General features: G+C 40.7%; 1 protein-coding gene across 1 annotated transcript; it reads right to left on the bottom strand.

Annotated features, from left to right (window-relative positions):
* Nucleotides 1–515: 515 nt before the first annotated feature.
* Nucleotides 516–10,248, bottom strand: bco2l (beta-carotene 15, 15-dioxygenase 2, like). The gene is made up of 12 exons (XM_053421499.1): nucleotides 10,118–10,248; nucleotides 8,456–8,633; nucleotides 7,527–7,738; nucleotides 6,390–6,505; nucleotides 6,162–6,264; nucleotides 5,902–6,042; nucleotides 4,111–4,271; nucleotides 3,599–3,769; nucleotides 2,500–2,637; nucleotides 1,583–1,765; nucleotides 1,295–1,405; nucleotides 516–1,077 (listed from the first exon to the last, which is right to left on the bottom strand). Exons 1-12 carry the CDS (start codon nucleotides 10,149–10,151, stop codon nucleotides 961–963), a joined length of 1,665 nt encoding a protein of 554 aa, XP_053277474.1. The 5' UTR covers nucleotides 10,152–10,248; the 3' UTR covers nucleotides 516–960.
* Between the last annotated feature and the right edge of the window lie 4,312 nt (nucleotides 10,249–14,560).

Below are 14,560 nucleotides of genomic sequence, written 5' to 3'. Positions count from 1 at the left end.
GGGCAGGGCTCAGAATCAGTAAAAATCCAATGTGAGAAGGAAATCAGCCGATTAGAAAAGCATCGATGAAGTCAATTGTGGAGGCGATGGGGTGACAAGTGCAGCTGGAGGCCACTCCGCATTCTGGGTGAGGCCTGTGTGTCATATTCAGCACTGCTCTGTTTTAGCTCACACTTTAAACACAAAGAAACAAGTTGTTCCCCTTCACAGACCAGCTCCGATGTGTCATTACTTATGTGTGTGTGTCCACTTTGTTTTGGGTTGTTTTGAGCGGATTCACACAAAAAAAAAACACAACACCACATTTCTGATGTGACCTCTGCCAGACTTGCTGGTGGCTATCGACCAGCAGATCCATTTGTTTTCCAGGCATTACAGACGTTGCCCATTTCTATCACATTACTTTGACAGAAATTGAATTTCCTCTGATGCATTTTTATGTATCCTAAGTGCTGCTCTGTCCTCGCTGGGAGTATAGCGTTTCCAGCGGCGTGATGATGCAAAAACACTTTGGGTTTAAAGAGGAAAGAAAGAGAGAAATGGGTTTTATTTTAATGTGTGTATTGATTTTTCATGTTTCTCTAAATGTTTTCCACATTAAGCACTGGTCCTTTGAAGCACCATTTGGGTCTCTGGCCATCGTCTAAAGGCTGTTCCAAAATCGTACACGTAAGATGACTGTAGATGCCATGCTGGACTTTCTGGCTTGTTAGTCTCCAGAAGATTGCCAACTGTAATGGCAGCACAGTGAGGATCATGCAGCTCGTCCTATCAGGGAGGCACAAACAAGTAGCATGAATCTGCAGTTTTTTTCCTTCCCAGCTCTTTTCTGCTTTTTACAGTTCAGGGGTTTTTTACAGGCAGTGGCTTCAACAGAGATATTTTCTATTCTGTGGATAAAGTGGTCGGTCACTGCCTCAGTTTCAGCAATTTGCCCCAGAGTTGCAAACAGTATCTTCTCTAGCCCAACTCGTTAAACACGCCATGGGTCCCGTATGGGATATTGACGGGGACCTCGGCTCTGCCCAGCTCGGTGAAAGTCTTGGCATCAAGGACGAGGAGGAAACTGCTTTTCTCCTGGAAACAGAGAAGATTAAAAAATGTTATGTCAAGAAAAAAGGTCACGGACCACCTTCCTCACAATAATAATGGTGAAAGTACTGAACCATTTGTCTCCGTGTCAGATACGATATAATGTCAGTATTAGAGTAATGATGTCACCGCTGGAGTTAATAACGTATTCTGCTTCTCTTCTAGGTTTTTGTTGTTGTTGTTGTTGTTATTGTTAACTTACTTCTCTGGGTGTGATGATGACTGACATAACCACTCCATCATCTTCCTCAGTTGCGTTGGGCGAAGCCACAAAGACAGGCTCAGACGGGAACAAGCCGGGATGACGCCACACCTAGACAGGAAAGATTACATAGACATCTCCGTTTTTACTTTGAACTGTTTCATGTTAGGAAAGCGACTCCCAACCTATTGCCCCCACTCAGTGATAGAGAAAACAGCGGTAGAAATAACTTTGATGTGATAATACTCTACTCAGATAACAATAAGAAGTCTTTGGGCGATAGCGAACCTTAAGCTCCTTGGTGTGGACATCCATCTTGAGCAGGGAGTCGCTGAAGACGTGCCCGAAGCCGCAGGAGTAGAAGTAGCGGTAGGGTCGGCCGTTGCAGCGGTCGTAGTTGATCTGAGGGAACTCGAGGCCACCGTACTTCAGCAGCTGGTCATCGTAAAGCTCTTCGTGGGTCATGAAGACCTGGAGGGTCACGTGGAAAATCTGGATTTTACTTTTCCATTCAACTTATATATTTTAGCCTCATAAGCTGTTGGATGGCAGTTGTTCAGCCACATGGTGGACTGTCACTGTGACATTTGTATCCATGTTGCCCAAGACATGACTACAGGAGCCACAACACAACTGCAAAAGTCACACAACAGAAGCCAGCCACAATGGAATTGAGCGGTCAATAACAATGAAACTACAGCGGCCAGGTGAGCCGATATTTGTAAAAACCTGGACAAGCAATCTGCCACTTCAAATTTGAAGCTTGTGTATTTAAGGTGTTTTTCGATACATGTGCTTGGAGCGCCGGAAGAGAAGCAACGCACCTGTACCGTGACATCTCAACGTGACACCTAAGTAACTCTACTCATCTCATTACCAAACTCCATTGTCACTCACTTCCATTTTTTTATTCCTTTTAGTGGCTTTAGTAGCTGTGCTAGGCTGTAGTCATGTCATCATTTTGCCTTTTCAAGTCGTGTTTCCATCGGCTTGTGTGAGACATCTTGGCCAAGTCATGAAATTACTATCTGGCAGGAAGTACCTTCAGTGTCTCATCATGCTGGATAATTGCAGTGTGCGGAGTAAAACTTCATTCATAATGATTACAGGCCTCATTCATTCCATGATTCCAGGAACACCAGATCAAGTAATGCACAGTTAAACATGATTCATCATATCTACTGTATGTACATGTTAAATCCCACCTCTCCTGGTTTCGTCTTCTTCGCTGTGGCCTTATAGTTATGCAGAGTGACAAGGTTTTGGTCCAGAGGAGTTTTTTCCTCCACGTTCAGCGGCAGGATGTATCTCCTCGGAAGGTTTCTGCACAGCGAGTTGTAAAACTGCCAAAAGAAATCAGAGAGCCATGAAAAATTTGCGAGCGTGGCTCCCTTGCTGAACCTCAGGATATAAAATACTGAGACAAAATCATGTTTTAACACGGCGGTAATATTGTTTGGAGGCTTTTTTGTGTTATTTGGGGATATCTGTGCTTTGATTGAAGTAATGCACTGCAACATGTTGGAAATCACAGAGACTTCAAAAGCTTGTTGCATCACAAACTTACCAGTATAATGGTTTATGACAATTGGTTTATCTCTGCGTAAGAGACAGAATTGAATAAAAATATATAAATGACGACAGTGAGAGGGAGATGACCTGTGGGAGAAATGTGTGTGTGTGTGTGTTGACCATTGTGGCCCTGAGAGCACAACTCACTACAAATTAAGAAAACACCTGCAAATAGAGGTGGTCATTAATTTGTGTGAGTATTTTGTTGTGTCGTGAGTATTTGTGTTGTGTATTTCGATGTCTTGTTTTGTGAGTATTTAGTTATGTGTGAGTATTAGGTTGTGTTCTGAGTATTTGGTTGTATTGTTTCATGAATATTTGGTTGTGTTGTGAGTGTTAAGTTGTATTGTTTTGTTAGTGTTTGGTTGTGTTATGAGTATTTGGTTGTAATGTTGCATGAGTATTTAGTTGTATTTTTCGTAAGTATTTGTTTGTGTTGTGGGTATTTGCATTGTTATGTTTTGGGTATTTGTTTGTGTTGTGAGTATCTGTTTGTGTTGTGTTATAAGTATTTAGTTGTACTGTGAGTATTTAGGTGTGTTGTGAGTATTTGTTCTTGTGGTGAATATTTGGCTGTGTTATAAGTATATGGTTGTGTTAGGGGTATTTGGTTGTGTTATGATTATAAGGTTCTGTTGTGATGTCAGATTGATGAAGATGTTTTCTCCATTTGCACGTGAGTTCTCAGGGCCACCGTAATTGACACATAATTCTCGGTCACACTGCGTTTACCTTGTCCATCTCCTCTCCTGATTTGTTGCGGAGGTTCTCCAGTGTGAAGTCTCCAATGACCTCACCATCGTCCCCACAACACATGTCCATAACCAAGAAGCCGTTCTCCTCATAAGCATTGATCTGATGCAGTGTGAACATGGGGGCTGCAAAGTACCTCACTTCACTCTCCTGTTGGAATAGTCAGGACACAGAATCACAACATATTAACAAAATAATAAGAAGGGATACAGATGCTTTTGGAAACACAACGAGGAACTGCTGTGGTTGTAGGTAACATTTGAGGATCATGACACAGCTGCTGTACCTTCACGTATTGAAAGGAAGTGATTTGATGCTTAATGGGCATTCAGTGTTATGAGAAAACTGAGAAAAGAATGTACGGCATCAGAGTTTATCAAAACAAATAATGGAAAAAACTTTACCATGCATGAGCAGATTAGCTCACAACTTGCTGGATGTGTGCATTTCCTAAATGTGCATGACTGTGCAGTCAAGCAGTTTTAACCCACCTCGCCAGTGTGTCTGTCGACCAGGTGGAAGACGGTGTTACACTGAGGCTCCCAGGTCATGACTTTATGAAAGCTCTTCCCCTGGATTCTGTACAGCATGAACTTCATCAGGTCTAACTTGAGCGGCTGCTCGATGAACACGATGTAGTTCTCCGACATGACTGGAGAAGGAAAAAAATGAAAGAGAAGAAGCCAGCATTAAAAATTACACTCGACTGACAACCCTTACTCAGCATGTTGTCATCACATTTCATCATACGTCATCCATCACTCTCGAACTCCTTATATCTCCTGCGTCATGGTGGGATACAACATTTAGATCTGATGAGTGTGTAAGTCGTTTGTGCAGCGCTGAGTCTGTGGTGCCCTGTACAACTCTACAATGTTGCATCAGTTGTGAGATTTCTTGGTGCCCGACAGTCTGGCAGTGCGAGGGTGGTCTGCAGGAAATGTAGACCAAGATGTAATCAGGGCACTGGTGCAGTGGAAAAAAAACAAAATGGAGCAACGTTTTCATTGGATCAGGCAGAGCGATGAAGTCGTGCTCCCATTAGCTGCATCGCTTTAATGTCTCATTGTGCAACACCCTGCTTGTCCTTCAGCTGATTGTTAAAATCCGGTCGTATTTGTACAGTTGTGAACATCATAACCTGACTAATCCACATTCTTACTCTGCAGCTCAACCTCCACATTAGGTGATTCGATTTTGTTATTGTTGACTGTATTATGATCGTATAATTATGCATTAGTTTATGAGGATTATTTGTTCTCCCAGCAGAAGTCTGTTCTGAGAGCTCCTTCACAAAGGGTTTCCGCTGGGTCTTAAAAAAGTCAACAATTCACATCTAGGGAGGATTTTTATGAAAGTTAATATAATGCTACCTCTGTTGCGCTTATGATTCAGGATATTTTTAGGAGAAACATCATACTTTGGGATGTCTCCGTGTGTCGTAGGTCTTTCACGGCAATACTGACTTTAACCTGTCGTTATAACATTACAAACAGGACCAATGTGGAACTGATAACTGCTGAAAAACACCCCGGGCAGAATTCATCTTGGAGCACTCAGCTAGGCTTTGAGAAAGACGATGGATACAGACCAGTGTGTGCCTGTAGTTTTAGAGATAACGTTGTGTTTCGAGGGGTTATTCTCTACTTGGCTACTTCAACTTAGCTTCAATTATGAGAACGTTAATTAAAATGAGGAATTATTCCTTCATGTCTATTGTACTTGACATAGGTCCTACATTTCAGTCATTATGCTCTTGAAAAGTCCAAAAATTGACTTGATGTAACCTGCTGAGACCCAGAGCAGAGCTTTTTGGGCCAAATCAATCTTTATTACCTGCTACATTTGCTTTAAGTGTCGCTGACTGAATATTAGACATATGATTTATAACACTTACATAGCTTATAGAAATAAAATGTTCATGATCATTAAAATCCAATTGCACAATTAATGTGTATGTCGGTAACAGTGTGAGTGTGAGTAAGTGTGTGTGAGTCAGCGGCAGAGAGAGATAGTGAGAGCTGAACTGAAAGACAAAGGAACTGTGATTGACAAAGAGAAGCAGGACAAGACTAGAATTCAAATGAGTAATTAATAAGAGCATGGGAAAAAAAGAAAAAGAAGAAGCACTGTGACGCTCTCTTTCAGTGAAGTAGACTCATCCTGCCAGTGCAGACCATAAAAATTCTCGGATTTCATTAATTCCACTTTAGTATACATCCAGCATACAGACTACTTAAATAAGGTGTGGCCTGTTTGTTATGCTGGAGAGTGTATCTCACCAAAGCTATGATAATAGGAAGGTTTCCTGGGTTCAGAGGCTCGGATGGAGCAGATCACTTTGGCTCCGCTCAGGTCGGCAGAGTCCTCCGATGCTACCTTGTTGTCAGGAGGAGGCACACGGATGATGTTGTAGAAGAAACCTGGACAGTAAATATCGTACAGTACGTGTGAGGGTGGATAACATAATGATGTGGACATAAATATGAAAGACATTTAGCTCTGTGGTTAGTAGCGAGTGATTACGGAGTGAGAGGGTTACCGCTTTTGCCGTAGGAGTTGCCCATGTTGTACGTGGAGCCATCTTGGTCATAGTGTGGATGAGCTGTAGCTGAGTTGACGGCAATGTATTGAGTCCAGTCCACCTTAAATGCACAGCATCATCAGCTTTGTCGTCCTAACAGTCAGTCATCTTCCTCGTCTTTACCCACTGGCTCTTCGTCAGCATGAGCATTCAAAAGAGACTTTTGTACTTGATGCACGGACTGACCTTCTCCTTTGTCTCCAGACTCTGTGGATCTACTCGCCGCATGTAGTTGGTTTCTGTGCTGACATAATAGTCTCCCTTGTACTTGACAAAGTTCACACTGGCGTTATCTGTGGCTTCTGTTCACACATGCAGACATTCAGGAAGATATGAAATAGGGCACTTTAGCAAAATTCATAGTTCGCACAGCACTCATCGGTTAATTATACTTTTTAAATCAATGTCTTACTCAATTTTTTTCAGATTGCACTTCGTCTCGCAGGCATACACACACAGATTGACTTCATAGGACATTACATTGACTATCATTGTTTTTCTTGACTTACTCTAACCCCTAATCTTAGTTAGTACTTGCCTACCCCTAACCCTTTACCTTAACTAAACGTATCCCGACTTAAAGGTTCAGTGTGTAGAATTTAGTGACATCTAGTGGGGAAGTTGCATGTTGCAGCTGAATATCTCTCACCTCACCCTCCCGTTTCGAAATATGAAGGAGAACCTTGGTATCCTTCAGTTGTCATAAAAACACAAAGGGTGATTAGTTTGTTCAGTCTGGGCTACTGTTAAAATAAACATGGTGGCCTACATAGAGAGGACCCACTCCTGATGTAAATATAAAGTATGTAAATATAAAGGAGGAATTCTAGGGTAAAGAAAACAAACATGTGTAAAATTTAGATGACATGAAACACACTTGTGAAAATATCTCTAGGATTTTTTTCCTAAATCAAACATATCCTTATCCTAAACCAAATGTAAGCTTATCCTAAACCTATGTTAAGATCAACCCAAACTTTTCCTAACCTAAACTTAACATTATCCTAATCAAATCCTATCTTAACCTGTACCTAACCTTAACATAGCTTAACTTAGAAACACGTCTTTACCATAAAATGTAATGATTTGATGTAATGGGTAGTTGCTTTTTGTCCCCATAAGGAAGACAAGTCCCCACAACAACTTGATCTCACACACACAAACACACACACACAAATATATTGTTCCTTTTACCTTGGAAGGAAACACATTATAATGAAACATCAGCTTTCATTAGGCTACAGCAGCGATACGCAATGCAGCTAGTCAAGGACAGTACTAAAACAAAACGCAATATGCAAAAGGTAAAGAGGACAGACATACTGGGAATCTGAAAGCGTGAAAAGAAGCGAGCGAAGATGTTCTTGCAGGGATCAGGCATCGCCATAGTGCCGAACTCTGAAACCACAATGCGGTTCTTCTCTGAGTTTTTGACATATGAGTCACTTTGCAGGAAGCGGCTGCTGTATGTGACACTGCCCTCGCTGATGTGGAATCGGTGCATCATGGCCATGCCGTCAAACCAGTGGGTGTATCTAAGAGGAAAAACAAAAATAACTGAAATTCCCAACGAGGTATTCGTGTAAGACAAAATTGAGAGAACGATGGGAGCAGCGTGAGACACAGAAATACTAGTTATGAGGGAATCAATTCTTTGTTAAAACACAGTGAGGGAAAAAATTTTATTATAATTTTGAGAAAAATAATTTGTCATGATTGATGGATAAAAAGCTTGCGTGGCTCAATCACTGACAGCTTAAACCACTTAAATATGAATGCTGCCTCTGCAGATAATTCACATTCTCCTAACTGTGAAATCTTGATACTTTTGTTAATGTCCGTTTAAAGATACAGATTGAGATCACAGGTCATAGTGGTGGCATTTACTCTGCTGACTGTTATTGTCACGTCCACCAAGTAGGTCAGGTTTGTTTACACATCAGGATTATTTTCACTTTCTCAGAGAATAATTAATTGAAGGGTTAGTTCAAGGGTTATTCAAGGTTAGTTTTTTTTCTAATAATTTGTATTCTTATTGTCTTGTTTCCGGTTTGTATATTTGTATTGTTTGAAAAATATTTGTGTTTAGGTCAACGGCAAGTTTCAGCCCTGTTCTTCTGGGTTGTACTTCCTCTATTAACAGATCAGGTTTTACCTTTCTGTAAACTATCCTGCCAGTAAACCTCAGTGACCCTATCTACCTTTAACCTTTATTCAACTTTGTTTAACTTTTAATGGTGTTCCTCAAATACCTGTCTTTCCCAAATTCAAACTTCCCAGGACCATTTCTCAAGAAGCTCCCGTTGATCCACGTTGGAATAGTGCCCTTGATGGTGGTGGGGATGGGATCGGGCGTTTCTTCCACGGAACGCACGAGAGGAGCCACGCTCTCCAGCCCCTTGGCCTGCGGGCATCGCTGCCTTATGGATACTGAGGAGAGAAAATAGTGAAAACAAGTGAATCATCAGCTGAGCTTTGGCCCTACAACTCCACACCTTCCCTATACTTTCCCACCATTTCTCTGGATCTCCCTTCGTTATGTGTATCTATGGGTGTGTGTGTGTGTGTGTTTGTGTGTGTAAACCATTTAGACCTCTTTAACTTTGAATGAGTGTGAGCAAGGATGTGATTTCCTTTTATCTAAATCTTCTAAATGCAAAATTATAGTGCGTTAGACAAATTGTGAATCATAATTCCACACCTTCTGCTATGGCCCGTCACACCTCCGTCTTTGTGTTGTCAGCCATTAACGCTGACACAATCAAACTTCACAAGTGATAAACAGCATGCCCCCTGTTGTAATGTGAAGTTATGGCTCTCGGGGGTCATGCACTATGAATGACACCTGCACCACCTTCTGTCTTATCTGTTATCCAATAACAAGCTCTCTTTCATTACCTCATATGTCACACATAATGGAGACTGTAAAATATATATGAGCTCTACGTGATTAGCAGAAGCAAATCAGCACAGAGCCCCATGCTAAGCTCAAGCTACTACATTAGAGTTTTTCTGACTGCGTAAACTGTTATTACAACCAATCAGCGGAGACAGAATTTTGTTCATTCCCACGACTCGAGTACAACAGACAATAAAAACCAGAACGTGCAATTGAGAGATAACCGCAACCGGCTTTAACAATCTCTTACAATGTTGACTTTGTGAGTTTTGATTCCGATTACTGCAGCATTACAAATGAAGCCTGAATGTAGGCTGTCAATTATTTTTGCTGGGGTGGGGGGTTCATGTAGTTATCTTGACAAAATTGAGTCTCGTGAAAACCAAACAGAGACACTGATGAGCCCCAAACTGCTGTGGATAATAGCTTCAGGTATTGCTTTTTGTCTTTTTCCTTTTGAAAAACGATTGCACCAGAAATGTATTTTTAGCTGTTATAGCTTTATCAACTCGTTTTGTTTGTGTCACCAACAGCATGTCACTGTGCATGAAAATGATCTCGATAGAATTAGCTGGTATATTCCTGCACATTTTCTAATGCATGTTCTTTTAATTTTTCCTGTGCAGGGACGTGACAGCCACTTCTTTGCGTTAACAGCGGAGATTGACTAAAAGCTGCTAATGAGACATTGTGTGTATTCTTACAACAGCTCAGGTTCAACAAGAGACCTTGAAGCAGGAACAATAGAAAATGCCAACATGTCGTATTGTAAGTGCAGCTCAGATTGTGTAATGCAACAAACACTATTGTGACTGAAAGAAAAAGCTGAAGAGACCACACTAATCGAAACACGCGTCTGTCTGCACACCTTTCTGTGTGGAACAACTGGATGCTAATGAATAGTCCCGTTTCCAAAAGGGGATACAAATTGAAATGTTGATTCAAACAATCATGCCCTTTTCCAAAAATCTATAATAATTTCAAACAAAAAAATCTGAAAGTGGTGTGTACTCACTGCTGTGTGTCTGGGGCTCTGTGGTGTTGGACATGGTTTGTCGTTCTGCAGATTCGATCAGACAAAAGCTGAGGATTTATACAAGCCCCGAAGGAAAACTTTGAACCTTTGGACCCTCGCCAGGTTGAGGAAGTTACGTCACACACTAAACACGATGGTGCCTTGTTGACTATGACTCAATCCCATACAATGCCCAACGACTGCACCACCAACGGGCATTAAACTCTTCAAGGCACTGGAGGTCAGTCCAACCTTTGCCCATAATATCATTGCTTGTTGGGCTATCTTACACGTTTTGTGCAGCAAGACTGATAATACCTTGGATCTAGAAGATAGAGATCTACAGGTTCCTTGTCACGACGCATCGGCGGACAAGAAACAATTGGGGATCACATCACAGACTGGATGGCTGCTTTCCTTTGTACACGTGTTTCCTCTGTTCTTCCTTCAGGAGCATGGCTACCTGTGTCTTCGATCTCTTTTGTCTATCTAGTCATATTTGTATTACTTTTTCTTTTTGACATTGTTGACATTTAGAGAAAATTAAGGCTTTTGAACTAATAACAAACGGACCGCTTTTTCTTTCATCTGAACTCTACTGTGTCACGTTGCTGATATGTAAATAAAGGGAGGAGAGAACAATCATCATACCCATTTCTTCAAATAATGTGTCCCATTATCAACACTGATGTTTACTGATCCATGGTCAAATTGATCTTATCCAAGCTGCTAAAGTTGATGAATCTATGAATTAAGATCACAGCACATAAAGAGTATTTTCTATTGTTAACAACTTTTTGTTCGCTGCACAGTCACAAAAATATAACACATCTGAAGCAAATATTCACCGAAAGAAAAATTGTGCGAGCATAATCCTCCAAATCTTCCAACCCTGAAGAGTTCTGGGCTTTGAATTTGGCCTTTATACAAAATATCTTAACTTAACCTTGCCAATGTTTGGTATCTTCTTTTCAGCACATCACTAGATAATACATTTCTCGCTATCAACATATTGGACCCAAAAATAAACAAGACACACATATTTCTCAGGCCAGCGTGATTTCAGACTGAAGAACGAGAGATAATTCATAACATTTCATCCAAATCATGTTTTATCAACCGTTCTTTCAAAACAACTAAATTATATGGTGCTTGTCCTCTTTTTCCGACTAATGTTAGGTGCATATCAGGTGAGGGGCTAAGTTGTGGATGGTCCAAAGGATGAGGGGGAATTACATGAAGCATGAGGATGCAGGGCTGTTGCTATCTGCAGTGGAGGCGGGAGAAAGGTCCGGAAAGAGAGAAGCAAATAGAACAAGGGGGGCAAGTTGCTGGCCATGACCCCAGCACCTCATGCATGTCTGTGTAGTGCGGCAAAGTGTCTTGGGGTCACTTCTCCCTGGCCTGTTACAGAGTTACTGGCTTCTCAGGTCCTGTGGATTATGATGTACGGTACGTTAGCTCTCAGAGACAATAACACTAACCTTTAGCCGGAAAGAAAATAATTCATCTTATATTTCTTTTCCTCTATATTTTCCCACTTTTTGCTTTTGGGTTATGACACCCTCTGCTTCCATCTCCTTGATCATAAAGCCATGGTACAAAACTAAATAAGGAGAGGAAAATAATGTTTTTGTTAGTTACCTAGCCCTGGGTCACCATAACCCACAAATTAACTTGTTCATATTCTCCAAAAAACTGGGTTTACAGAGTGAAAAATATCATTAATTGATTGGCTCAGGCAATGGCTAGCTCCCTTACATGTTTGGCAGCATTTTCAGGGGACAGGCTTTCATTTTCCATTTGCAAGCATATGTGCTGCATTGTCTTTGCCACTGTCCCTGTGGACACATAACATTTAAAAACCATGAGAATGACATAGATCAATTTGATGCGTTGTGCTTCGAGTCAAGCGACCTTAGTAATAAAGTGATGTTGTAATTTATTTATCTTTTAACATCATACAGCGTAAGATCTTGTTTTAGACAGAAAAAAAATGCATGTTACAAAAGGTATGCATCATTGATCTAAAATATTGGACAGAGTAGAAAGATGGAGAACTTAAATTTTTAAGTTTTCTCATTTATTATCCTTTTGCAAATGCACTTCCTGCAATTCTTTAGGATGTTTTCAAAAATTTAAATTCACTCTAAACTACTCACCACTATGCCAATGGAGGGGTGGGTGAAGTGTTTGAGTCCACAAAACCCTTATGGAGTTTCAGGGATAAACAGTGTTGCAGCCAAATCCAACACGACTGAAGTTAATGGGGATTGAAAGCAACACAAAATGCCTCCATAATATTCTGTTGTGTCATCCAAGCATCCGTAAGTCCTGGGATTCCAAATTTAAAACGGCGTCATTTACACCATGTTTTAAGCCTAAAAGTCTGCTACCAAAAGTAATGAGGCTAGCGGAAGTGGTGATACGGTGTGTGCGGTGTACCTGGTGTAAATGACCCACTTTCAAGTCGAATGTCGGGGCTTATGCACACTTGGATGCAGAAATGCAGTGGATAGGGAAAAGGGACAGGTGCTGGTTTAAACCAGGGAGCATGGCTACAAAGGCACGGCCAATTTAGCTGTGTCCCATGTGGCTTCAATCTGACTTTAAGATATTTCCTTTCAGCTACCATTCTTGTTGTTCATTCCACTCATCGAGATAGATGCAAGACAATGATGAAAAGCCAAACTGATCACGGAAACACCAGAAGATGTCAAAAAACAAATGTGGTTAACCAACAGTTGTTGGCAGCAGATCAAATTGAAGCTAGCTTAGCAATCTAAAGGAACTGTTAGCCCAGGTACAGCGCTCTTCTAGGTATGTAGTTTGTTGATGGGACAAATAAAGGTCAATATAGTTTTGTTTGCTAAAAGCCCAAAGAAAAAAAGCCATGTCTAAGGCAAGTCAAGGCCAGAAACAACTCACTTAATGTTACATTAAGGATGTTTTGTTCAAGGTACCTGGTCTAGGTAATCCCATGAAAAGGGTCAAAAGTCCTTACACTTTTTTTGTCATTACAGCCTGACATTATTTTGCTGCAAGAGACACAGCACGATGGTCAGTCAGTTTGTGTAATGGCTGTGCAGAGCTTATCAAGTTAATTTTGTAGCTAGAGCTTAAAAATCCCATTTATCCAGAGCACAACTTTAGTGATCCCAGTGGCTGTTATCTAATTCTACCCCGGTAACTCTGGTGATCATTAACTTGGAATTTCAATTCCAAATTTAGATCGTATAAAAAGGATTTAATTGCTGGAGACATGGAAATCTTCTTGACACTGACTCTCAACTGTATTTTAAACTGTAATATGTGAATGTTTGGAGACTATAAGTTGTTTTTATTGTTTCCCTAGTACAAAAGTTACACTAATGTCTGTCTTGATTCTAAACTCATCAGTAAACGTATCATCCTATCCTGGTTTCAGATCATAGTCCAATCTCACTGGACTTTTCAACTTGCTGATTTAGATAACAGAGGACAAAGGGGTTGGTGTTTTGACGCAGCATTTCTGAAAGATGAGGCTTTTTATAAGCAGATGGAGGAACACATCTCCTTCTTTCTCACATCAAATGATAGGGACGATGTGAACAATTCCATCTTTTGGGAAAGCCTGAAAGCCTGAAGGGAATAAGGAGATTGCACAAAACATCCTTCACATCGGCTAAGCACAAAACACAGGAAGAAGCCCTGAAAGATGTAGAGACGAAGCATTGAGAGCAAACATGCTAATTGCCATTGCCTTATGATGCACATCACTGTTTGCAAAGCGTGGTTTTCAAACAGATTTCTTAATGTTATTAAAGAAAAACTCATTCAGTACATTTCTCCAGTATCTACTTAGGAAATTAGTTCATTCTATCACCACACACAGAGGCCCCGGTTTTAAAGGCTCAAAGTATGCATAGTCATTTTTCATCAGTGTAGCCTTTGTTGCTATGTTACATACTATATGTAAACAATATATTTCGGTGCAAATTACCTTTAGTTGTACACGTAGACTGTGCTTGTTTGCAGAATTTATCTAATCTCACTAGTTGTCTCCTGGCTCCTGCAGTTTGTAGCATGTAATCTTGTTCCCTTCACACTTATTTGCTAAATCAAAAATACATGAAATGTCGATATTTTGCATACTTTCAAACTGAAAAATCATCATTCGGGATAAGTGATCAAAAGTAACTTTTAAAATAAATGACTAAAAATAATTATTTCTTAATAGACACTTAGTGTTCACTGACGGGCCAATATCATGTCAATGAGTCAAATTCAGATGCAGCATTTCTTTCAGAATCCATGACACCATGTGCAGCCCCAAGTAACCTGCCAATTGAAACAACATGCCCCGAAGTCTGAAACAGATGTGGCAGCTCTAAAACCAGAATGACTAGAGAAGCTCCTCACAGATTTGTGGATTAATGTGAGACATGTGTCAGTGCAGATGAA

The sequence above is a fragment of the Pleuronectes platessa genome, chromosome 4 (genome assembly GCF_947347685.1).
Source record: "Pleuronectes platessa chromosome 4, fPlePla1.1, whole genome shotgun sequence".
In the NCBI taxonomy this organism is placed as follows: Eukaryota; Metazoa; Chordata; class Actinopteri; order Pleuronectiformes; family Pleuronectidae; genus Pleuronectes; species Pleuronectes platessa.
This window is presented reverse-complemented; position numbering and strand designations above follow the sequence as displayed.